Source organism: Rhineura floridana, chromosome 5 (assembly GCF_030035675.1).
Source record: "Rhineura floridana isolate rRhiFlo1 chromosome 5, rRhiFlo1.hap2, whole genome shotgun sequence".
Lineage (NCBI taxonomy): Eukaryota > Metazoa > Chordata > Lepidosauria > Squamata > Rhineuridae > Rhineura > Rhineura floridana.
In genome coordinates, this window is record NC_084484.1 from 179,367,931 (window position 1) to 179,393,625 (window position 25,695).

The window sequence follows — 25,695 nt, forward strand, 5'->3', positions numbered from 1 at the left end:
ACCCTAGCGCACATGTTTTTATAGACACGACTGGAGAACTGCATCACAAAATTCAGAGAAGTGTGATTTCTGAAGGATGGCTGCGTTTTGGTTCATGTATTGTTTTGGAAAGTGCGAAGTAGGGAGGTTCACCTTTCAGTGCAAAGTGAATCTAATTTCTCCCCCATCCTAGTGTAGCATATGGGGAATTAGTTTTGTGCAATGTGCAAGTGCTTGCTCAATAGTGTTGATAGGGACAGTGGCCCCAGACACAGCATCCCAAAGGACTATCTCTCCCAGCGTCCTGAAGTAGGTGCTGTGATTTATTTATTGCACTTGTATACCGCCCCATAGCCGAAGCTCTCTGGGCGGTTTACAGCAGCCAAAAACATTAAAACAAATATACAATTTAAAACACATATTTTAAAAACAATTTAAAACACAATTTTAAAATTTAAAATGATATAAAACAATTTAAAAACATATGCTAAAATGCGTGGGAGAAGAGGAAAGTCTTGACCTGGCGCCGAAAATACAACAGTGTTGGTGCCAGGCGCACCTCGTCAAAAAAATTGTTCCATAATTTGGGGGGGCACCACTGGGAAGGCCCTCTCCCTTGTTGCCACCCTCCGAGCTTCCCTTGGAGTAGGCACCCGGAGGAGGGCCTTTGATCTTGAACGTAGTGTACGGATGGGTTTGTTTCGGGAGAGGCGTTCCATCAGGTATTGTGGTCCCAAGCCATGTAAGGCTTTATAGGTCAAAACCAGCACCTTGAATCGAGCTCGGAAATGTCTGTCCTTCAGCCGTGCTCAGTGTTCTGATTCATTGTGATTAAGAGGCTGAAGTACGCTTGCTCCTTTGCACCTCTGTACTGAAAATCACAAAGCTGATGAGCATGAAAGCTAGGAAACTATTTCTCCAGGCTGCACTGAAACATTTTAAACAATGGGTGGTATCCAGGTTTCATCTGTGCAAGGATGTTTCATCTGCGCAAGGATTTTGGCTTGCACAACACAACTTTCCTCCTCTTCCGGTGTGCACCCCACACTCTCCCCAGACCTACTCAAGAAAGTTGGGGGAACGCGTAGAATTGATTTCCATGTTTTTCTGTACTGAGAGATGTTTACATCTTTGGTGGGGTGGGGGTGAGAAGAAGAGGCATCTACTCAGGTGGTTTCGGACCAGCTTGTTGAGAAACTTTCTGGGATATAATTAAAGCTATTATGCATAATGTTACCCGACAGAGGGTTGCTGATGTCATCCAGTGGGGATAGGAACAAAGGAAGCTGCCTTATACCGAGTCAGGCCATTCAGCCATCTAGCTCAGTATTGTCTACACTGACTGGCAGTGACTCTCCAGGGTTTCAGACAGGGATGATGGATGATTTTGCCATGCAATGCTATCCATGTTTAGAACCAATTCCATTGTGCCAAGTAGGACTTGAACCCTAGTAAATGTATGTGGAGACTGAAGTCTTAATCTACTACTTTAGTTTGTTAGGGTATTAAATGTGTTTTTAATGCATGGTTGTAATTTGTACTTGGAATTTTGTTGGAAGCAACCATGAAAATGCACGTGTATGCATACATAAATGCTAGTTTTCTTATTTACGAGATTTCTAGGCTACCCTTTAGTATAAAGCTCTCCAGGTGGTTTATATTAATGTACAGGCTAGTTTGTTTGGATACAGATTTTACACTAGACAAAGTGGGACCTGTAACAAAATCTGGCAGTGTGAAGTGCCCTTGTTCAGAATGTTTTACACACATACATCCCTCCAAAGATGCTCATTGTTCTGTGACCTCTGTGCATGCGTAGTCCTCACTGTCCTGTTTGGGGTTCTGCTAGGGGTTTCCTCCCTATTTGGTGTAGACTTCTGCAAAGCCTGGGGATCCTCTGCTGATGCCTCCCTTTTTTTTGTGGATGGTGCCAATTTGGCAACATGAGTCGCACATGGAGAGTAAATTATGAGTATGTCCATTCCAAAACCATTCTTGGCAGGTAGGAAATAGAGAAGGGAGCAACATTCGAATCACTTCACATTTAAAGGCGAACCTACCTAATTGCTGCCCTGGGCTCCTACTGGGAAGAAGGGGGGGATATAAATCAAACAATAAATAAATAAATAAATAAATAATTGTCACAATTCGTTAACTGAAATACAGCCAACGTTCGAAATTCACATTTTTCTGAATTCTGCAATGCAGTTCTTCAGCCTAGTAAAATGCATATACTAGAGTAAAGTGCTCATAAAATGCATATATTAGTGAAGATAACATGTAAAAAATGCATTGTTTCAGGGAAACTATAAATACTAGGGTAAATACTCAATATGTAAATATTTTCCATGTGTTCATGCTCAATATGTGGATATGGGGGCACAGCAGGGATGGAGGAGAAATTCAATTCATGTTTGCATTTAAAGGTGAACCTTCATAATTCTGTTTTCAAAAGAATATGCAAACCAAAGCACAGCCATCCTTCAAAATCCTCACTTCTCCAAATTTTGCAAGGGTGTTCTCGAGCCAAGTAATGCGTACAAAAAATGCACCTACTAGGGTAAAGTGAGCAGAGAAAAGCATATATAAGTGAAAATAGCATTAAAATGAATTATATTGGGGGAGATTGTTTTGCAAAAATGTGTGTATTATGGAAAATTGCATACAAAGATGTGTATATTAGAAGCAATTCACAATAATGTGCTGGATTTTCATGAGGATGGTTTTTTTTTTAAAAAAAATCACAAACTGATGTGGAAATGCGAAGATAGAACTTAAGAATGGAAAAATGAGAAATTGAGAGAAACCAAAATTGGCAGATTCACCCATCCCTGAGAATAGGGAATGAATTCATTGTTAGTATAAATGATCAATAACTTGTATGTCCTCCACTGCTGGTGTGTCTACACAGTGTCTGAAACTTCTCTGAGAACAGCATCTTTTTGGCCTCTTCATTCCAATTATGATGACCTGCCATAGTCCCAGACGTGATTTAAGTGTGCAAATATATTTCAACATAACATCCTTTCTCTGCCAGCTAGTGAATCCTTCCAGCCTGATTAGCCTTTTGCCATTGCAGTTGCAGGAAACGTGCCTTGAAACAGCTCTGTTCTGTCTCCCTTTTCTTCCCAGACTACTGGCTGTGGTGTTCTGGTTTCCTACAAACCCCTAATAGTCTTTTTGCCACCTCGTCATCTCAGTGGAAAGTGTTTGCACTTCTCTTTTTTTTCCTGCAGAAAACACCCCAGCAAATGATGTAACCAGCTCTTGAAATTTTTCCATCCTCAAAGCTGCAGACAACCAATGACCACACAATCCTCACAAGACCCAGATGGCAAAATGTTCCAATCTCTTGTGTTGCAGATGGAGAAAACATGGGCAACAGCAAAGGCTCTGATCCAGAGATCATAGTGTGGGTGTGATTGGAGCGCATACGGACTTTTTAAAAAATCACAGTGCTGCCTGTACACTGCAGGGGAAAAACAGTTATTGCAATAAAAAGTCTGGTGCCAGAGTAGAGCTTTAGGACAGGAGTTGGAGATCAGAGCAGCTTGAGTGTTGGATGTTGTAGAGCTAGAAAAGGTTCAGAAAAGGACAACCAAAATGTTTAAGGGGTTGTAGCAACTCCCCTACAAGGAAAGGGTGCAACATTTGGAGCTTTCTAGTTTAGGTAAAAGGCAAATGGGGGGGGACATGACAGAGGTGTATATGATTATGCATGGACAGAGGAAAGTTTTTCTCCCTCTCTCATAATGCTTGAACTTTGGATCATCTGATGCAGCTGAAGGCCGAGGACAGTAAAAAAAAAAGAAAACATTTCTTCACATGGTACATAGTCAAACTGTGACTTTTTCTCCCATAAGATGTACTGGTGCTTTAAAAGAGGGTTAGACAGATGCATGGAGGAGAAGGCCAGCTGTGGCTACTAGCCAGGATGACTATGTTCTACCTCCACTGGCAGAGACACTAAGCCTCTGAATACCACGTGCTGGGAATTGCAAGTGGGAAGAGCACTGTTGGACTCATGTCCTGCTTGCAGACTCCCCTTGGGTATCTGGTTGGCCACTGTGAAGATAGGATGCTGGACTAGGTGGTCTACTGGCCTGATCCAGCAGCCAGGCTCTTGATGGGGTACTCTGCATGTAAAGCAGATGCTGTACCCCTGGCTACGTAGAAACACAGGATGCTGCATTATACCCAGAGCTTGGGAAAGTTACTTTTTTTGAGACTACAACTCCCATCAGCCCCAGCCAGCATGGCCACTGGATTGGGCTGATAGGACTTGTAGTTCAAAAAAGTAACTTTTCCAAGCTCTGATTACACCACGTCAGACCATTGGTCTGTCATGCTCAGTATTATCTACACTGACTGGCAGCAGCTCTTCAGGGTTTCCAAACAGAATCTTTCCCAGGCCTGCTTGAAGATGCTGGGGATTGAACCAGGGGCCTTCTCCATACAAAGCACATGCTGTATTTATTGCATTCATTTACTTATTATTACATTTATATCCCACATTTCCCCCAAGGAGCTCAAGGTGGCAAGCAAACATGGTGGTTCCCCTCCCAATTTTTTTCCTCACAACAACCCTGTGAGGTAGGTCAGGCTGAGAGACAGCGACTGGCCCAAGGTCACCCTGTGAGAGCAGATTTGAACCCTGGTCTCCCAGGTCCCAGTCTGACACTCTAACCACTCCACCCCACTGTCTCTCCCACTGCGTTATGGCTTCCTCTTAAAAGCCCAAAGGGGTGAATGCTTTTGCCCTTTTCCAGCTGGTAAAAAAGCAAACTTGGAGAATTTGGACCACAGTTTTTTCTGTATCTGTGTTTTTTTGTTTTGTTTTCAGTTTACTGAGTTTTCCTCCACCTACAATTGTGAGCAGTTCAAGCCTCCCTAAGTCTATATACTAGTTCTCCAGCCAAGTAATGTGTATACAAAATGCATACAGCAGAGTAAAAAACATGTATTAATAAAAATAACATACAAAAATGCATTTTATTAGGGAAAGTTGCTTGCAAAAAAGGGTATGTTAAGCAAAATCTAACATCAATGCGTTTATATTAGGAGAAATTCACACTAAAATGAATTTTCATGAGAACTTATTTAAAAACACAAACTGATGTGGAACTTGGGCAAGTGAACTTAAGACTGGGAAAATGAGAAACAGGGAAATTAGCATATCCTCCAATCCTTAGAGCAGTGGTTCTCAAACTTTTTTGGTTCGCGGCGCACTGTAAAACATATAAAGATTTTCTGGCGCACTTCATGTACAAAATTAAAAATATATTAATATATTTTAAACTATGAATAAAAATAAACTTAGAAAACTATTACTTACCCTGTACAAATGGGTTTCTTCTCATTTTTAAAATATACTTTCATAATATTTGAGGCACACCTAGCCACCTCTTAGGGCGCACCAGTGTGCCTGGGCGCACCATTTGAGAATCACTGCCTTAGATGCAGGCCAGGAATGTTCACCATGCCAGAGCCGGCTCAGTGTGGAAGGAATGTACAGATCAGTTTATTTCTCGCCCGTGACAGTTTCATATACATTCATTCATAGATCCATCTACTAGACCTCTCCCATTTTTGCAGCAATCTCTGATAAATATTTTTTAAAGCATAAAACTTACGAACACATTTTTATCACAAAATATGCATTTTTGGACACATTTGATCCTAAAATATGCCTCTTATGCACCACCCTATGTGTGTGTGCGTGTGTGTTCATGTTTTCCATTTGTTTTTATTAATATTTTGAGCAGAGAACTGCATTGCAAAATTGGGAGAAGGGTGCCTGTCAGTCTGGGAAGTACAAAATAGAAATGCAATAATAAATAAATAGGTGAATTCGCTTTAAAGAGGCAGACCGAAAAAATCCTCCCAACATCTCTTGCCAAGTGGCATAACCCCATGACCCCTTAATCACATGGAACCCTCTAGACCGTGTGAGGGCATATTCCTGCAGACAATTTGCCACAAATCTTCCTGTCTTCAGCACATCTGATGTATTAACAGCTCAGAAGAACATGTTCAATGGGGGTCAGCAGAGGGGTCATCTTCTAATGCAGCAAACCACTTGTCCTTGGTGCATTAATGACAAAGGCTTTTTTCCTTTTTGTTAAATAATGCATGCAGGTGGGAACTGAGTTTTGAAATGTGTGCCAAATATTCATTGGACTGAGCAAGACAGTGGTGGATTCAATGGCGTACGAGGGAGGGAAATGTGTGAGGTCAAGTACTTACCCAGTGTACATCTGAGCCCATCAGAAAGAATTGCTGTGGTTGGGATTGGTGCACCAGAAAGTGTGTGAGGGGAGGTGACTAAGGGAGATGTCAGCATGGAGAGAATGAGTGGAAGGATTTCTCTCTTGTAATACTCGAAATTGATTTTATTTGTTTGTTTATTTATTACTTCTGTCCTGCTGTTTTGCTAAATAAGAACTCAAAGCGGCTGACAAGAACATAGAAATAACAATATATTAAATAATAATATGCAATATTAGAAGTTACGAATCTGAACCCAGCTGTCATCAAAATAAAAGCATCATCACGACTAGTTGTTGAAAACCTAGGTCACCTCCACACCATACGTTTAAAGCACATGGCTTCCGCCAAAGGATCTTGGGAACTGTAGTTTGTTAAGGGTGCCTGGAATACTAGCTCTGCAAGGGGTAAAGTTCCCAGGATTCTTTGGGAGAAGCCATGTGCTTTAAATGTATGGCATGGATGTTGCCCTATTTGTATAAAGCTGTTTTCAGTTTCTATATGAAGGATACCAAAGAGGAAGTCTGGTAAATCTCTACAGGGAGAACAGTCTGAATCCTTGGTGTCACCACCAAAAAGACCTTTCCTGTTCTTGTGCTCAGTCGCTTACAGTGATGGCAGAGAAAGGAAGGCCTCTAAAACAGCCCTTAGTGCCCTGCAGGCTGAGAGTAAATGACCCTTGAGGACTTTGATGATCAATACCAGAACTTTAAATTGAGTCTAACCAATGGAGCTAGAACAGGATCAGGGCATTATGTTCTGAACCATTTATTACAGTTCTGTTTTACCTTTCTTCCATAGAGCATTGGGGGGGATATTTTAAGTTTATCCCATTTTATCATTCCAGACCTGTAACAGGAATAGGCTGTAGCTCAGTGGGGAAAATATATACTTTAAATATAAGTGGCCCCACAGTCAGTTCCCAGCATCTCTAGTTAAAAACAAGGCTCTTAGATCTGAAAGCAGGGAAAGACCTTTGTCATTAGTTGATAGAATACTCCTGGCTCTCAGTGTAAACAGTCTGGAGCTAGCTCAGTGATAGGACAACATTCTTTGCATGTGTATAGTCCCAAATTCAATCCCTGGTACATCCATTTAAAAAGATCTCAGGTAGAGGTGAGCGCCAAACATTTGATTTTTGGAGCTTTCTGCACAAATATTTGGAGTGGAGGATTTGACACACATTCACAAAACTAGGGCAATTTCAGGGAGGGGGCCAAAATTTTCCAAAAGTTTTTTGGTTTTTTTTATGGAGAGGAGTGCTTATTGCAAGTGATGAGTGGTGGCAGAAAAAAAGTAACTTTTAAAGTGAAAGAAAGAAAGAAAGAAAGACCATCCATTGCACAGCGTTTGCAAAAAAATATTCACCTCAAAACCTTTTGACTCCCAGCCAAGAAATGAATGAAATGCCCCTAACCCCAAATTTACTCCCAGTGAACGGGGAATTAGGAGATGATGGCAAGTATAGATAGTATTATAGAACCTGGCTGGTATCATTTAGATGAAGAGCTGTATAGATTTTTTTAATAAGACATTTTTCAGCATGTGATGACTGAAGGAGACTGTTCCTGGCAACCCAGATATCACTGAACAGAATGTTTTTATTTGCAATTGTTTTTAGAATGTTCTTCAGCTGTTTTTTAGAATGTTTTAATTGGTTTTCAGAATGCTTTCTTGGGGGGGCGTTGTTACATTGGTTTGTTTGCTGCCCTGAGCTCCCTCAGGAGGAAGGGCGAGATATAAATTTAATAAATAAAACGAATAAACTGATGGAGGATAAGGCTATCAATGGCTATTTATTTATTTATTTATTTATTATTTGATTTATATCCCACCCTTCCTCCCAGCAGGAGCCCAGGGTGGCAAACAGAAGCACTAAAAACACTTTAAAACATCATAAAAACAGACCTTAAAACAAAACAACATTAAAAACATTTTTTTAAAAAGCTTTAAAAACATCTTTTTAAAAAGGTTTAAAAACATTTTTAAAAAACATATTGAGCAATTCTAACACTGACGCAGACTGGGATAGGTCTCAACTTCAAAGGCATGTTGAAAGAGGAAAGTCTTCAAAAGGCGCTGAAAAGATAGCAGAGATGGTGTCTGCCTAATATTCAAAGGGAGGGAATTCCACACCGTAGGTGCCACCACACTAAAGGTCCGTTTCCTATATTGTACAGAACGAACCTCCTGATAAGATGGTATCTGCAGGAGGCCCTCACCTGCAGAGCTGAGTGATTGACTGGGTATATAAGGGGTAAGACGGTCTTTCAGCCGTGATGGCTATGTTCTGGGTCTGCTGTCGCAGGCGATGTGCCTCTGAACTCCAGTTGCTGGGCATCACAAGTGCAGAGAGTGCTGTTCCACTCAGACCCTGCTTTCAGGCTTACTGTAGGGATCTGGTTGGCCACTGTGACAACAGGACGCTGGACTAGATGGGGCTTTGGCCTGATCCATCAGGGCTCTTCTTATGTTTTTATGCCTGCAGCAGGTTTTCAACGCTGAACCTGTTTTGCCCCCTCCTTGAGTGTTTTAGACTGAGTGGGATGTGTCCTTGATAAGAAAGGGGCTGTGAGCAGGGCATCAGCCTGCCCCGGCCCCCAGCACACACATGTACGCACACATGCTCCACCTACCTGCCTTTCCCTTGGTGAGTGCTGCCCGCGCTGTGTGTGCATGTCTGCCATCAATCGAGATGGCGGCCGAGGCTTCCCTAAGGGACTGATGCCTCTGCCGCCATCTTGGTTGATGGCACACGTGTGTGGTACGACCAGCATTTACATCAAAGGAGAGGTAGGTGGGGCATGCAGGCAGACGTTGTGGACCTGCATGGCAGTAGGGGGGGTTCCTGGGAGCTCCCTCTCGCAATCCGCGGCAGGGTCAGGAGCCGAAGCTGCAGCGGATCGTGGAAAGGAGCGCTACCCACCCACCCTAAGGAGGGGCCCTCAGCCAGGGCCTGACGTGGCCGCCCTCTAGCACCAGCCCTGCTCTGTGGATGGATATAGAAACTAGCCTACTGTACTGTGTCATTTGCATGTGTTGCTCCGCGCACTTTTGCCTCTGGCACCCACCTCTTGGCAAGTGGCCCTCGGAAGGCTGCCCAGAAGGGTATGTGGCCCTTGAGCTGAAAAAGTTTCCCCACCCCTGTTTTAGGGCAATGGAGTGTTCTCAGGCTCTGGGCTTCCCCTGCCTACCCAGAATGAGCATTAACAGCCTTCCTGGCTCTGTTGTTTTGGGGCATATTGCCCTGCTATACGCTCCCAGCTCCTGATTCCCCTCTGACAGCTGCCAACAGTTCAGCCATGACATTGCCCTTAGAAACACACACACTTAGGACAGAATTCAGTAAATCATTGTCCTTCCTTTTTATTTTTGAACAGGGAGCTGTTGTATGTGTGTTATCTTATTAAAGTGAGTATTGCCCACTCAAGTTCCCGTTAAATGTTTGTTTATAGAATTGTGTAAAACGTTTCTAGGCAATGATAAGATTATCTCCATTCAGAAATGCTCCTCCATGCATAAAGCTAAATGCATGAAGGGGCGAGGGTGGTGGTGGTAGAAACAGGATCACTCCTCCTGATCTTTTGGACCCCACTTTCCCCACCCTGGACATCCATCTGTTGAGACCGGATGTCCGCAAAGAGCCACCCCATCATGTTCACCTAAATGGGTATAGGAGTCCCTTGGCAGACGTTCACATGCGGTGGGGTTGCCAGTTTGGGTGACATTGGGGGTGGGCCCAAGAAGTATGGTGTACTCACCGTCCCCCCACTTAATCCTTTGTGTGGAAGATAATTTCTGGGCTTTTTTCATCAGATGAAGTCCTTTGCTCTCAGAAATCCCATTTTTATGTTAGCAGCCCAGAAGATGAGACAATTGGCCCAAAATCAATTTTTGTTTCCCTGTTATGAGGATCACTGTTACAGAAACAACTGTTACTGTTATTGTGAGTTATTTTGTGTATCTAGTTTATTTTCGGTGGATTCTGCATCCTGGAATATATATCTATGCAATCTCTGGATTGCCTTATTTTTGATCAGTTGAGGATCCATCACAGTGATGGTATCCATGTGAAGAACATCTTTCTTTGTAGTGACCAATGGTTTCGACAAATAAATATGGATGAGACGACTTTCTGAAAGCGTCAGTGTTCTGATTGTGCATAATGTATATATTAGAGTGCTACTGTTGAACTGCCACAGAAAACTCAGTAATGATTTCTTGTGACACTTACGAGGCTAGCGTGGCGCAGTGAAAGTGTCTTGGAACAATAGCATTTGTGATAGGGCCCTGTTAGTTCACTTTTCCATAGGAATGTATAACTTAGGCTTGGATTCTATGAGAAGTTAAGTTCAAATAGGTAAACTTTCCCATTCTCTCCTCTCCCTATAGTCACCCATGCCCCCCCAGAAAAAACTTCTCTGGAGGCTTGAGGGGGGCATCCCAAACAAAACGGGATGTGGCACAGGGGGCTGAAAGGGCATGGGGAGTTGACCAAAGTGGGCATGGATCCTAAGCAGGTCTGGCACCAAAGGGCAGCCAGGTTGGGTCCTGGCTGAGGGCCCCTGAAGGGCCCCTCCTTAGGGTAGATAGGTGGCGGTCCCTTCCGCAATCCACGGCAGCATCAGCTTCTGACCCTGCTGCAGATTGCGAGAGGGAGCTCTCAGACACCCCCTACTGCAATGCATGCCCCACCTACCTCTCCCTTGATGTAAACGCTGGTTGCGCTGTGGGTGCAAGCCTGCCATCAACCAAGATGGAAGCCGAGGTTTCCCTAAGGGACTGATTCCCCTTCCACCATCTTGGTTGATGGCAGGCTTGCGCCCGCAGCGCAACCAGCATTTACATCAAAGGAGAGATAGGTGGGGCAGGCGTGTTGGGCCTGCAGGGCAGTGGGGGGGTGTCTGAGAGCTTCCTCTCACAATCAGCGGCATTGTCAGGAGCCGATATAAAATTTAATAATAATAATACCACCACTTTAAATCATCCCAAAGAATTCTGGGAACTGTAGTTTGTTAAGGGTGCTAAGAGTTTTTAGGAGAGCCCTATTCCCCTCAAAGAGCTATGGTTCTCAGAGTGGTTTAACAATCTACCCCTCTTTCCAGGGCACTCTGAGAATTGTAGCTCTGTGAGGGGAATAAGCGGCCTCCTGACTACTCTCAGCACTCTTAACAGACTACATGTCCCAGGATTCTTTGGGGAAAAGCATCACTGTTTAAAGTGGCATGATGCTGCTTTAATTGTTTAGTGCAGGTGGGGCCCATGTTGCAGTAGTACTGAGCTAGACAGAACAATGTTCTGACTTGCTCAAAGACCACTTCCTGCATTCCCATGCATGGAAAGAAGCAATGGAAACGACCACAACTGGAATGGGAGTATTTTTATTCTCCATTGCGCTGAGATCAAGCAAGGCCACCTACCTGCTTTACCAAAAACACAGCAACCTGCGAACAGATTTGGGTAACGATGGAGATCAGCCAAGCGTCCCAACATGCCAGAGCTGCCCAAGGCCTGTCACAAGCTGTCTTGCTTCAGAAAGCCCTTGTGAGGGGAGTCAGCTGCCTCTGTACACATACTTTTGATCTCCCAGCCACCCTGCGGGCTTTTGAAGTTAGCCACGGTTTCTCGTCTCGTAACCTATGTTCCCCAAAACCTTTCCAGACAGTCCTTACGCTAATTGCACTGACAGACGACATCTAGCAACAGAGAAGCAGGGGCAGCAACAACAGCTGGAAGGATGCTTTTCCAGAATGACGTGGCAGGTAGACACCCTCGTGAGGATGAGCTTACGAGTGCCAAAAGATCTTTCCTCCCTTCGACAAGGCTGCCTTATGTCAGGGCCGTGTCAGCTGGGTGTGGAGCGGCGTGCAAGCCTCTTCTCATTAAAACAAAACAAAACATGAGAGTTGTGTTGCTGGATCAGACCTCCGGTTCGTTTCCTCCAGCATTTGATCTCACAACAGTGGCCAGCCAAATGCTGCTCAGACGCTCACAAACAGGACATGATGAAGGTGGCCTCTAGCAGCTGATCATTGGGAGTGTGTTACTTCTGAGCGTGCCCCCCCCCCCGCTTTTAACATTCATTTGTTTATTTATTTAATGGATTTATAGGCTGCCTTTCAGGCAAAAAATGCATCCCAAAGCACTTTTAGAAAGAGTGGGATACCTTTTCTCAGCCCGTGGGCTGCATTCCTTTTTAGGCAACCATCTGGGGGGGCCGCATACTAGTGATGGGTGGAGTCAGAGGCAAAAATGGGTGGAGCAATGAATGTAAATTTTACCTTTGTACAGTAGGCTAGTTTCTACACACATACACACCCATCTCTGTCCTCCATGCAGACATGCAAGAGGCATGATCAGAATTCAGGGGCGCATTCCAACCAGGCAAAAATAGGAGGAAGAGTTAACTCCATGTGCTGTTGTCCTGAACGCTTATTTACACACATACCACACGCACGAAGCGAGAGAGCTGCTGTTTCTGCTTCGTTGTCATCATCTTTTTAAAATCACAATTCCAGGATAGACAAACCACATGGCAAACTTATAGTCTATTTCAGGTCTTCAAGAATGGCCGTCACAGTTAATTATTTCTGTTTCATGAAGTTGCATGAAGAAGATGCTTCCTTTTGTCTGTCCTGAATCTTTTATTAATCTGTATCATTGGATGGCACCGTGTTGGTAGTAGTATTTGGGAAAGGAAAATACTGCATGCTTAGCTGAGCATTTGTTTTGCATTGTGGTTTATTTTTGGAAAAGAAGGAAAATAAGGCAGTGCCAATGGGGTATAGAGCAAAACCTTAGCATTGCGAATGCGAAACTCAGGGCCCTTCTAGGCATCCTTTTTTATTGTGTTCATGATGCTTTTGGGGCAGTTATACATGATTCCACTTTCTACTGTCTATGCCTGCAAAAATTTCTGGGTGGACATACTGCTTTGTTTCCAATCAGTGCATGCCCCATAGTTTCCTGCTGAAATCCTGTAACTTTTCATACCACAAACATTCCAGTTCATCTTTTTGACCCGTTTTTGTCATGCTACAGTGCAAGAGTGGCCCCCAGATACCCATATTGCCGTAACATTAGCAGAACAACTAATAAAGCGGAATCATGTGTGCCCAGTCCAGTATAAATCCACCACCAATGCACTAGTATTGCACCAGTGACAATTTGCAGAATACATCTGCAAAAACCCACCAGTCTGGACGGACCCTCAATTGCTTCACTGTCTAGAGTAGATAAACAATATGAAAACCATTTGATCCCATTTAAAAGGATGCCTCCAATTAATTGGGTAGCAGATTTTTTTAATGTTGCTAATGATTTTTAACACAAGCACTTTGTGATAAATTCAGGAAACAGGTGCCAAGTTAGAAGAGGCGTTTCTTCTTTAGCTTTCACACAAGAGGGAATATGGTCACTTCCAGGTGACTTTTTTATTGAACATTCATCCTGATTTGTTTGTGGGGAGGTTAGACAAGGCCAGCTATTTATTGATCTTTCATCCTGATTTGTGAGGAAGTTAGTTGAGGTCCTCTATTGATTGAGCATTCGTCCTGGTTTGTTTGCAGAGAGGTTAGACCATGCTAGCTACTTGCTGAGTATTCATCTTGGATTTGTTTGCAGGGAACTTAGATGGTGTTGCCTCAAAGCAACTATTTTCCCACACACTTTTATAGTGTAGTTTCTCAGCACTTAACTGTAAAAAGTCCAGTGTAGGGGTGTGGGGTTTGTTGTGCAAGAACTCCAAATCAAATTTAATTATACAACTCAAATTTGCCAGTATGTAATTAAATCCCACTCCAAATTAGTGTCAGATTGGAAGTGGTCCAACTCTCTTCTGAAATGGTACTATGTGTATCCAAGTGTCACAGAAACTTAAAGAGACTGAGATAACTTTTTTCTTCAGAATTATGCTTTTATTCAAATACAAATGTATAGAGATTTAGGATCGGATACAGAGTTTGGTAAATAGAATGTCACTCATGCAACAGGGCTTTCCAGCAGCATTCTGTGCCTGCAAAAGCCACCCCTGAGGCTCAAGGAAACCTCCAGAACAGAGTGGGATGTGGTCAAGTACAGTGTGCATGTACAATAACACTTTGCATACAGAAAATTAGTATGTCAGGGAGGAGATTGGAATAATGTCTCCTAATATGCTAATTTTGTATGTTCAGGGATATTTTTCAGCAGTGGAGCTTTCAGGCACATCAGTGTTCTTCAGCCTTGTTTCCCCATATGTTAAGAACATAAAAAAGCCTGCTGAATCAGACCAGTGGCCCACCTAGTCTAGCATCCTGTTCTCACAGATGCCCATAATAGGAAGCTTACAAGCAGGACCGGAGTGCAAGAGTGTTCTCCCCAGAGCTTGGAAAAGTTACTTTTTTGAACTACAACTCCCATCAGCCCAATCCAGTGGCCATGCTGGCTGGGGCTGATGGGAGTTGTAGTTCAAAAAAAGTAACTTTTCCAAGCTCTGCCTTCTACAGTTTCCATCAACTGGTATTCAGAAGCATGCTGCCTCCATTTTTATTTTTATTTTGACTACAACTCCCATCATCCCTGACCACAGGCTTAGCTGTGGATGGGGATGTTGGAAGCTGTAGTTCAAAAGTCTACTGCGGAGAACCTGTTCCTTGACCAATAACCAAAGACAAATGAGCACCTAAAGTCAAGGTCTAATAAAACATGATATATTCTGAAAACTATGCAGGAATAAATGATGGAAAATATGGTCTATGGTTGATAGCCAAACAAATGCACAATACTGACCAACTTCTAATGTACATGCAATTTACTCACACAAACTGTGATGTAAACCGCTTGCTGCGCTGACAAGGTGTACGTGCACTCCCAGTGACAGCACAGTAAGAAATTACAAAGATATTCTAATACAGAGGTATAAAATGCAAAGATAAAATGCGCCACATATCTCAAATAATTTGCCAGACGCATTTCGACTTGAGACTTCTTCAGTGGCATCTGTTTGGAAAGTTTCTCTTTGAGCATGGATTTAGATAAGGCAATACAAGTTAACTAAGTTGCTGCTGCAGATATCATGTATGGAAAATACTTTACAATCCTTCCATAATGCAGCAAGATCCAAGCACAAATGTTTTTGCTCCTATTCTGCATGCATATCCCTCCTGTTCATGCATATCCCTCCTGTTCAAAACACAGAAAGGCCTGCTGAATCAGACCAGTGGCCTATATTTTCCAGCATCCCTGACCACTGGCTTAGCTGGATGGGGATGTTGGAAGCCGTAGTCCCAACAACACATGATTCCACTACCTGCAGTCTGAAATCCTGCATCCCAGCAAGAGCTGCACTGGATGATTCTCCTGATCATGTGTTTCAGCTATGAAACACAGGGGAACAGCTGAAGCACTGGGAGACTGGGGAAGACCTGCCCTGGGAGTGAGTATCTGAGCATCTGGGTGCTTGCTTGCTCACTCCTCTGGGTTGCTGTCTGTTGAGACAGCTGAAGTCTCTGGTAAGTGCTGCAAGGACTGGGACCCCTGTCTGTCCTGGCTCCAGAGAGAGGCTGCAGTTAATCTTGCAGCCTCTTGCATCAGCTCTCGGATGGGTCGGGGGCATAAAAAGCCTGGCTGCCCTTGGGCAGCAGGTCTGCCACTGGCGGGGTCACCACTGAAGAGGCGACGCCAAACGGAGTTGTCCCTTAGGCAGTCCTGAGGGCATGGGCACTACCCTCTGCTTTTTTTTTTTTTTACTGCTCCAAAGGAGATTGGTATTGGGGAGGGCGTATGGTGAGTGTGTAGTTCTTGCGCAAGGTGAGAGCTTATTAAATGAACTGAACGATAGGAGAAAATCGCCAGATGCCTTCAGAGTGAGTCTGTAACTGGCAGAAGGCTGGCCCTCCCTGGGTGTGAGATTGGGGGGGGGGAGTAGATGTGCCCTGTGTGAAAAATATTGAGTGGGTCTGACTAGGGCTGCCAGGTTCATGGCCTGAGACTGATCCTGTATCTTTAGGAGACAAGAAAGTCAGCCAAGTGCAGGTGTGCTTGCAACATTATAATGGAAAAAACCACAAAGTGAAATTCTCCCTTCCCCCTGCACAACTTTTAAAGATGCAGAAGACCTCTTGGAGGTCACAACCAAGAGGTCTTCTGTATCTTTAAAAGCTGTGCAGGGGGAAGGGAGAATTCCACCTTGTGGTTTTTCCCATTACAGGGTTGCAAGAACACCTGCACTTGGCTGACTTTCTCTTCTCCTAAAGATACAGGATCAGTCTCAGGCCCTGAACCTGGCAACCCTAGGTCTGACTGTTCCCAATTCTCTCAGAGGCCTACTGGGATAAATGGTTCAGGTAGGTTTTGTTGTTGGGCTGTTGTTGGGTCCATATCAGGTGTTTAGGAGGAGCCTTAGTAAGGAGGAACATGATGCCACCCCAATTTCAGTGATCACGGGTAGAGGGAAATATTAGCCATGGGGAGGTGGTGAACTACCATAGAAGATGAGGGCAAAGCTGTCTATGCCTTGTTCCTCGCTCCCACTCCTCCCATGGATGGGTTCCTCGTTGCTCATCTGCTATGCCCACAAGCCTGTGTGTGTTGTTGTTTAACGCCAGATCGGTACACAATAAGACCACACTCATCCATTATTTGATCATGGATGAAGATGCTGATTTAGTGTGCATTACCAAGATCTGGGTGGGTGGGCTGAGAGGAGTTGATCTGACCCAGCTTTGCCCACTTGGATACTTGGTGCAATACCAGCACAGGCTGCAGGGATGGGGGGGGGGGAAGAGTTGCTGTGGTCTACAGAACTTCCATCTCTGTCACCAGGAAACCGCTCTGTCTTGGAGATGGCTTTGAGGGCCTTCACCTGGTGTTGGGCCAAGCAGACAGTAAACTAGGGTTTCCGCTGATGTATCATCCGCCCTGCTGCCCGGCAGCTTCTCTGAGTGAGCTGGCGGAGGCCACCTCAGCTGTAGTATTGGAGGAGCTCAGAATGATAGTCCTGGGTAATTTCAATGTCCATGCTGAGGCTGTCTCAAGTTGTCACCAGCCAACTCATAGGGCAGGGCACACCCTCGACTTTTGCTCCAGATGGAGGAAGGGTGGTCTGGAGATGGAGAGGTGGATGTTACCCCATTGTCATGGGCGGACCACTTCCTGGTGAAGTTTAGACTTATGGCTCTGATCCTCGCCTGCAGGGATGGTGGACAAATTAAGATGGTCCGTCCCCAGACACTAATGGAATCCACAGGATTCCTGAATGCCCTGGGGGAGTTCCCAGTAGATAGAGCAGGTGATCCTGTTGAAGCCCTTGTCACGCTGTGGAACAGTGAGGCGCATCAGGCTCTTGACACAGTTGCTCCTGAGCGCCCTCTCCTGCATTGTGGAGCCCAGTTTGCATTTTGGTACACCAGTGAACTAAGGGCAATGAAACAGGCTGGATGGCGGCTAGAGAGCAAGTGGAAAAAGATGTGCTGTGAGGCTGATCGGGCTCAAGTAAAGAATCATAACCATGCCTACCATGTGGCAGTGAGGGCAGTGAAGAAGACCCACTTTTCTGCCACCATCGCATCCTCAAGTAGGCGTCCAGCGGAGCTTTTCCATATTGTCAGACATATTGACATCAACTCCAGGAAATGGAGTTTTATACCCTTCAGAAGCCCACTGTGAATTGTTTGAGGTCAGCCACGCAAGACCTTCTCTCGGTCCCACCAGTTAAACTAGCTAGGCTGGTGCGGACTAGAGAGGGGGCATTTTCGATCGTGGCCCCCACCCTCTGGAACTCCCTCCCGTTTGATCTTCGCCATGCCCCCTCCTTGACAAGTTTCCGCCGCAGTTTGAAGACCTGGCTGTTCAGGCAGGCCTATGGGACTTCTGGGGTGGGTTAGTCTTTTAATTGTTGTTATTAATTGTGTTTTCATTAATTATTGATTACGGTCCTTGTTTTTATATTGTATTTTATGCTATTTGTACGTCGCCTAGAGTGGCCGTTCATTCGGCCAGATAGGCGACTCAAAAATAAAATTTTATTTTATTATTATTATTATTAAAGTTGCTTGTCTCCGTAGCAATCTTGATGCCCCCTCCACATCTGCTGGAGTCCCCAATGAGGTGTCCAGTGCAACATCTGTTGCAACTTCTTGGGAACGGTTTCAGTTGAGGCGGCCTGATGACGTGGACAAGCTGTTTGCAATGATGCGGCCAGCAACGTGTCCTCTCAACCCTTGCCCTTCTTGGCTTTTTAAAGCTTGCTGAGGGGTTTGACCGGGTGGATCCAGGGTGTGGTCAGTGCATCATTACAGGAGGGAGTGGTTCCAGCTGCTCTGAAAGAAACAGTGATCTGACCACTTCTGAAAAAGCCCACCCTGGGCCACTGGTTTGCGACAATTACTGACCGATTGCAAATACCCCCTTCTTAGGGAAGGTGATTGAGAGGGTTGTGGCACAGCAATTGCAAGTACTCTTAGATGAAACAGATTATCTTGACCCATTCCAGTTTGGGTTCGGCCTGGTTATGGGACTGACCTTTATTGGGAGAAGGACAGGGGGAGTGTGACCCTGTTACTCTTACTTGATCTCTCAGTGGCTTTTGATACCATTGACCATGGTACAGCAGGGCCCCGCTTTACAGCGCTTCGCTAATACAGCGGTCTCAATTAGACGCAATTAGACTAAAGCCCCACTCATACGGCGCTTGTTCCACTTTTACAGCTGTTTTCGGGCATCAAGCGCCATTCTATTCTATGGGTTCCGCTTCATAGCAGTTTTCGCTTTACAGCAGGGGTCAGGAACATAACCCACCATATGAGTGGGGCCCTACTGTATCCTTCTGGGCCGACTTGGTGAGATGGATATTGGAGGCACTGTTTTACATCTCCAGGGTCATTTTCAGAGAATAGCATTGGGTGATTGTCTTTCAGTCCCCTGGCAGTTGTGCTGTGGGGTGCTGCAGGGTACCATCTTGTCCCTCATGCTGTTTAACATCTATATGAAGCCCTTGGGAGAAGTCATCAGGAGCTTTGGGGCAAGGTCTCAGCAGTACACTGATGATACCCAGCTCTATTTCTCTGTAACATCTGAATCAGGAGAGGCCGTGCAGGCCCTGAGCCGGTGCCTGGAGTTGGTGGTGGGCTGGTTGAGGGCCAATAAACTGAGTCTGAACCCAGCAAGACAGGGATGCTGTGGTTGGACGTTCCTCAGTTCGGATAATTGGTCAGTTGCCTGCTTTGGATGGGGTCATACTCCCTCTGAAAGAGCAGGTCCATAGTCTGGGGGTGCTCCTGGATCCATCTTTGTCGCTAGAGGCCCAGGTGACCTCAGTGGCTAGGAGTGCCTTTTACCTGCTTCGGCTGGTAAGACAGCTGTGGCCGTTGCTGGACCGGGACAGCCTGACCACTGTTGTCCATGCACTGGTAACTTCCAGGCTGGATTACTGTAATGTGCTCTGTGTGGGGCTGCCCTTGAGATTGATCCAGAAGCTGCAGCTGGTGCAAAATTCAGTGGCGAGACTGCTCTTATCTGTTATATACCCAGTCGATCACTGCTCTCTGCAGGTGAGGGCCTCCTGCAGATACCATCTTATCAGGACGTCCGTTCTGCACAACTTAGGAAACATAGTGTAGTGGCACCTACTCTTTGGAATTCCCTCCCCTTAAATATTAGACAGGCACCATCTCTGTTTTCTTTTCGGCATGTAGTGAAGACCTTCCTCTTTCAACAAGCCTTTTAAGCTGAGACCTTAAAAAATGTTTTAAAAGGTGTTTTGTTTTAATATATTTTAAAGTCTGTTTTTATGATGTTTTAAAGTGTTTTTAGTCCTTTTGTTTGCCACCTTGGGCTCCTACTGGGCGGAAGGGCGGGATATAAATCAAATGATAAATAAATAGGGCTTTTGGTGACACCCCAGCTTGGCCAATGATGGGAGTTGTAGTTGAAAACATCTGGACAGCACCAGGTTGGGAAAAGCTGAGCTTTGGCTTCATTTCATTGGGTGTGTGTATGTGGTTATTGCAGTTATCAGTATGACCTAATTTATGTATCATCTGACTTCCATGGATTCTTATTGATGGGTTTCTATAATGGCAGTCACTGTTTTGCTCATTTTATTTTGTGTGTTGCCTTTTGAAAGTCCCTTTAATGTAGAATGTGATGCTGTGGAAAAAAAACCTCACCAGAAATAAAGAAGCTTAGGCATTAATCACAAAGGCCTTCTGACTGGAAATTCCAATTTTTCAGCACTTTCATTTCCCATTCAGACTGCAACAAATGGGACAAATAATTAAAACTGAACTGCTGTGGAAGGATACATTCTGGAATGCTGATTTCAAATGGCAGTCTTTTGAACTTGCAATGAGTTAGCTCTGTATGCATCAGATGTTTCACTGACGAATATAGCCATATGCAACTCGAGTTCCATGAACGAGACTTTCATAAGGATTTGCTTTCTGCGTTCAGTCTTTGCAGTTTCTCTGCTATCCACACCAGTCTTCCCATGTCATTGTGGCACATGGAGCGCTCAACAGCATCAGAGGGGGGTGGACCATCCACAGAGGCGCCCCACGGAGCCACCTGAACCCATATCATTTCCTTTGGATGGAGAGGGTTAGATTGCTAGTTCTTGGCTACACAGGAAGCTACCTTATACCGAATCAGACCATTGGTCCATCTAGCTCAGTGGTTCTTAACCTGGGGTGCATGCATCCCCGGGGGTGCGAGACACTTTTTCTAGGGGTGCGAGGCGTTGTTCAAGAGATTTTTTTAATTGTATGAGAATTGAGAAGTTGTTCTGTTTTTCGAGTGTGTGATTAGAGTATGTAACTTAACAAATTAAATCTACGTATATTTCTCGTAATCCCTAACCTTGTACCCAAGTATTTTAACATTGATGGATGGGTTTAGGCGAATTTTCTTTCTTGATCGTTCAAGTGTAGCTAAGTTAGGCTAAAACACACATTAAAATAAAAAATGAATGGTATTTTTTCAGGGGATGCGACAGCATATTTTGGAAATCTAAGGGGTGCTGGCAGTGGAAAAGGTTTCTAGCTCAATATTGTCCACACTGACCACCAGTGCGCCAGTGGCTATCTAGGTTTCCAGGACTGGGACATTCCCAGCCCTACCTGGAGATGCTGGGAATTGAACCTGGAACTTTCTGCACTTTCTGTAGTTGCTTTGCCACTGAGCTACAATCCCCCTCCATGTCTGTCCTTGTGCCACTTAAGACTCCAGGTACAACCAGGCCATTTCCAAATGACCTGTTTATTGAGCATTCAGCCTGATTAGTATGCTCACAGTTTGTGGGGAGATAAGACAATGTCAGGTATTTATTCAACATTCAGTTCTGATTTGGTTGCAGGGAGGTTTGAGGACATTGCATCAAGGAAGTGTTATCTCTGGGGAAGGCCTGTAGCTCATTGGTTGAGCATCTCCTTTGCATGCAGAAGGTCCCAGGTGCTTAATCATGATGAGCAATTCTTTTGCTTTTTCAGTAGAAAAAGACACGCCTGCAAAGAACAGCAACAGAATTGCTTCTGAAGGACAGGGAAGAACAAGGAGGCCCATCTTCTTCTTGAAAATAAAACTGGTGCTAACACAAGATGCTAATCCGCGTGGACAGTACCACAGAGCTAATGTAAACCACAACAGGGGGAACATGTTGGCACTGTTGTGAGAGACGGTATCGGATTGGCCACATGTGGAAAGAGAAGAGAGTCCATTCCTCAGAGGCGAAGTGTGTGCTTTGCATGCGGAGGGTCCAAGGCCCAATCTTTTGCATTTCCAGTTTAAGGGATCTTGAATGATCAGGCTGGAAGAGACCCCTGTTCATACCCCCAAACATAAGAGTATAGGAAGCTGCCTTAAACAGAGTCAGACCAGTGGTGCACCTAGTTCAGTACTGTCTACACTCTGACAGTGATTCTCCCTGGTTTCAGGCACAAGTCATAAAATCATGGAATAGTAGAGTTGGAAGGGGTCTATAAGGCCATGGAGTCCAACCCCCTGCTCAATGCAGGAATCCAAATCAAAGCATTCCCGACAGATGGCTGTCCAGCTGCCTCTTGAAGGCCTCCAGTGTTGGAGAGCCCACTACCTCTCTAGTAATTGGTTCCATTGTCGTATGGCTCTAACAGTTAGGAAGTTTTTCCTGATGTCCAGTCGAAATCTGGCTTCCTGCAACTTGAGCCCATTATTCCATGTCCTGCACTCTGGGACGATCGAGAAGAGATCCCGGCCCTCCTCTATGTGACAACCTTTCATGGACTTGAAGAGTGCTATCATATCTCCACTCAGTCTTCTCTTCTCCAGGCTAAACATGCCCAGTTCTTTCAGTCTCTCCTCACAGAGCTTTGTTTCCAGTCCCCTGATCATCTTTGTTGCCCTCCTCTGAACCCGTTCCAGTTTGTCTGCATCCTTCTTGAAGTATGGAGACCAGAACTGGATGCAAGATGGGGCCTAACAAGCCTTTCCTAGTCCTGCTTGGAGATTCCGGGGATCGAACCTGGGATCTTCTGCATGCAAAGCAGGTGCTCTGCCACTGAGCTATGGCCCTTCCCCAAAGAGCTGCTTTCAATCTCAATAGACAGTATTGGTTTAGATGAATCAGTGATCTGATGCAATAACAAGGGCAGCTTTATGGGCTCGTAAAGTACGCAGCTGCACCTTCCTTTTCATTTATAGGTGTTTCTCTCCATTTCCCATTTTCTTATATATATATATTTTTAAATCCTAGCTCCCTGAAGGCATGTATGCATCTTAGCTACTCAATCACAAAAAATAGATTTGCCCAGCCAGCCATAGCTGAAGTGAGGTCTATGTGCTGCATGTTTCTTTTTTTGGGGGGTTGGGGAGAGATAAGGCTCTGATGAAATTAAAGTGGTGCATGCAAACCCTGCTTATCCCTCTGCACGGTGACTATCACCTTGGCAAATGCTCATTTCAAGGCAGCGGCTCAGTCCCAACTGTTAAGAGATGTACACGTGGGGTCTGCAACAAAATGTTGCAGTGTGCCAGCCAGTTAGCCATGCCCTTTTCCTTGATATTCCATCTCCTCACCCGCACCCTGCGCCTGACACTCACTATTCCATGGCCAGAAAGCATGCTCAGTCTTTAATGGGCTGTTTTTGGAGGTTCCTATCCAGGGCTGGTTCTAAAGGGCAGCCAGGTGGGACACTGGCCTAAGGGCCCCTGGAGCTACAGGGAGCCCCTCAGCCACCCCTCTGCTCCCCTTCAGCGATCCACGCCCCCCCCTCGCTCCTCCCACCCCTCACCTACCTGTCTCCTGTCTTTTACCATTGCCCTTAACAAAGATGGCTGCCACGGTTTCCCATAGGTACTGAAGCCCAAAGATGGCGGCGGAGGCATCATCCCCTTAGGGAAACTACGGCCGCCATCTTCGTTAAGGGCAATGGTAAAAGACAGGAGACAGGTAGGTGGGGGTGCCGCGTGCGTGCACGCACACGCCAGGGCCCAGGGCAAGCTGATGCCCAAGTTTTGTGTGTGCTTTTGCAAATGTTGGGGTTAACCCAAACCAGTTGATATGCCCCCTTATGCATGAATGGTGGCAATTTGGCTACGTACGGATAGATAGGTGTTTGGCAAATTTGTTGACTGCTAGTATTGTAGCAGTTAGGGTAGCTTTCCCCAACCTGGTGTCTTCCACATGTTTTGAACTACAACTCCCATCAGCCCATCCAACAAGGCTGTGCTGTCTGGACTGAAGGGAGTTGCCCAGAAATCTGGAGGGCACCGGGTTGGCAATGTCTGTCCTAGGAGGTGGAGAAGACTTTTTTGCTCCAGACTAGAACAAATGGATGAAAATTGTAAGGAAGCAGATTTCAGCTGCACATCAAGAGAAACTCCCTACGACCTGTTCAACAGCAGAACAAACTGCCTCAGGGGGTGATGGGCTCTCCTTTGCTGGAGGTATTTAAGCAGAAGCTGGATGGCTGTCAATGAATGTGTGGATGCAAGATTCCTGCACTATTTATTAAATGTATTACCTGCCCTTCACTGATAAAAAATACGTTATTAAAAACGGTTTAAAACAAATTTCATTCACAACTAGAGAGGGTCCTATATACATCTCAAGTGTTAAAAGTTGGGATGAAGAGCTGCATCTTCAGCATAGGATGAACACTATACAGTGAAGGTGCCAGACTCACCTCTATGGAGAGGGAATTCCACAACTTAGGGGCTGCCACAGAGAAGGCCCTCTCCCAGGCCACCTAGCCCCCCCCCAAACATCTGAGGATGGTAGAACTGCCAGGAGGGCCCCTTCTGCTAATCTCAGCACCTGAGAGGGTCTGTAGGGAGACAATCTCTCAGATATTTGGGGCCTAAAATGACCTCTAAGCTCTCCTCCAACATTATATTTTTTTCTCAGCAGGAATAGCTATCTGTGAAAGCTGATTAAATGGCAACATATATGTGTCCCTATGTTAATCTTAACAGTAGGATGAGCGTTCATAAAATAATAGGAACAAGTTCATATGTGTATCAGTGGAGTCGGTTTTGCACTTTTGCTGTCCAGTGCCGTAAAACTAAAAACTGCTTGGCCACAAAGAATGCTTAAGGTATCCGCCTCTGAGGGCCAGGAGACAAGCTCTATATTGCTGGAAACTCCAGCAATGCAATGTGACCAGTGCATTCACCTTTTCGAAAGCCAGATTAAGAATAAGACTAGGGTAATAATCACTAGCAGCTCTGTGAAAAAATGGGTAATATACTGATGTTCCGACACTAGCTGAGGCAAGGGATCCTACCTTTCCCCATCAAATAGAGAGGAGGGCATTTTCATGCTGTGGAGTCTTTGGAATGTCCAATATGTTTAGAAAGTTAGATTTTTGTTGTATGGTGCATAGTTTTAGATCTAATGTAGAATATTTGGTAGAGACTAAGGCCACCCTGGATTGGCTTTGCTGTATGAGGCAGTCCATGCAGCCTTCTTTCTTTCTGGGGGGAGGTGTGTGGAATACAGCTAAATTATCTGTCTGCAGGAAAGCAACCTCTCATGAATCAGCTCATTTGAAATGTGGTGTCGGAGGAGAGCTTTGCGGACACCATGGACTGTGAAAAAGACAAATAATTGGGTGTTTTAACAAATTAAACCAGAACTATCACTAGAAGCTAAAACGATGAAACGGAGGTGATCATACTTTGGACACATAATGAGAAGACATGATTCACTAGAAAAAACAATAATGCTGGGGAAAACAGCAGGGAGCAGAAAAAGAGGAAGGCCAAACAAGAGACGGATTGATTCCATAAAGGAAGCCACAGACTTGAACTTACAAGATCTGAACAGGGCGGTCCACAACAGATGCTGTTGGAGGTCACTGATTCATAGGGTCACCATAAGTCGTAACCGACTTGAAGGCACATAACAACAAATATAGAGCCTGAGCATAAAATGGAAGGGCTCACAGCATGAACAGCCCCACAGATCTTGCTTCCCCATTAGGTTTCTAGGGCACT

General features: G+C 45.0%; 1 protein-coding gene across 2 annotated transcripts in view; it reads left to right on the forward strand.

Annotated features, from left to right (window-relative positions):
• The window catches only part of GAB2 (GRB2 associated binding protein 2), a 200,602-nt gene that overhangs the window by 52,623 nt on the left and 122,284 nt on the right, over positions 1-25,695 (forward strand). The window contains exon 1 of one of the 2 annotated variants that reach the window (XM_061628983.1): positions 16,489-16,571. The exons of the other annotated variant lie outside the window; for it this stretch is intronic. Within the exon in view, the coding sequence (XP_061484967.1) occupies positions 16,563-16,571 (9 nt within the window). The 5' untranslated portion in view covers positions 16,489-16,562. Of the gene's footprint in view, positions 1-16,488; positions 16,572-25,695 lie in introns of those variants that run through there. 2 annotated transcript variants of the gene reach the window in all.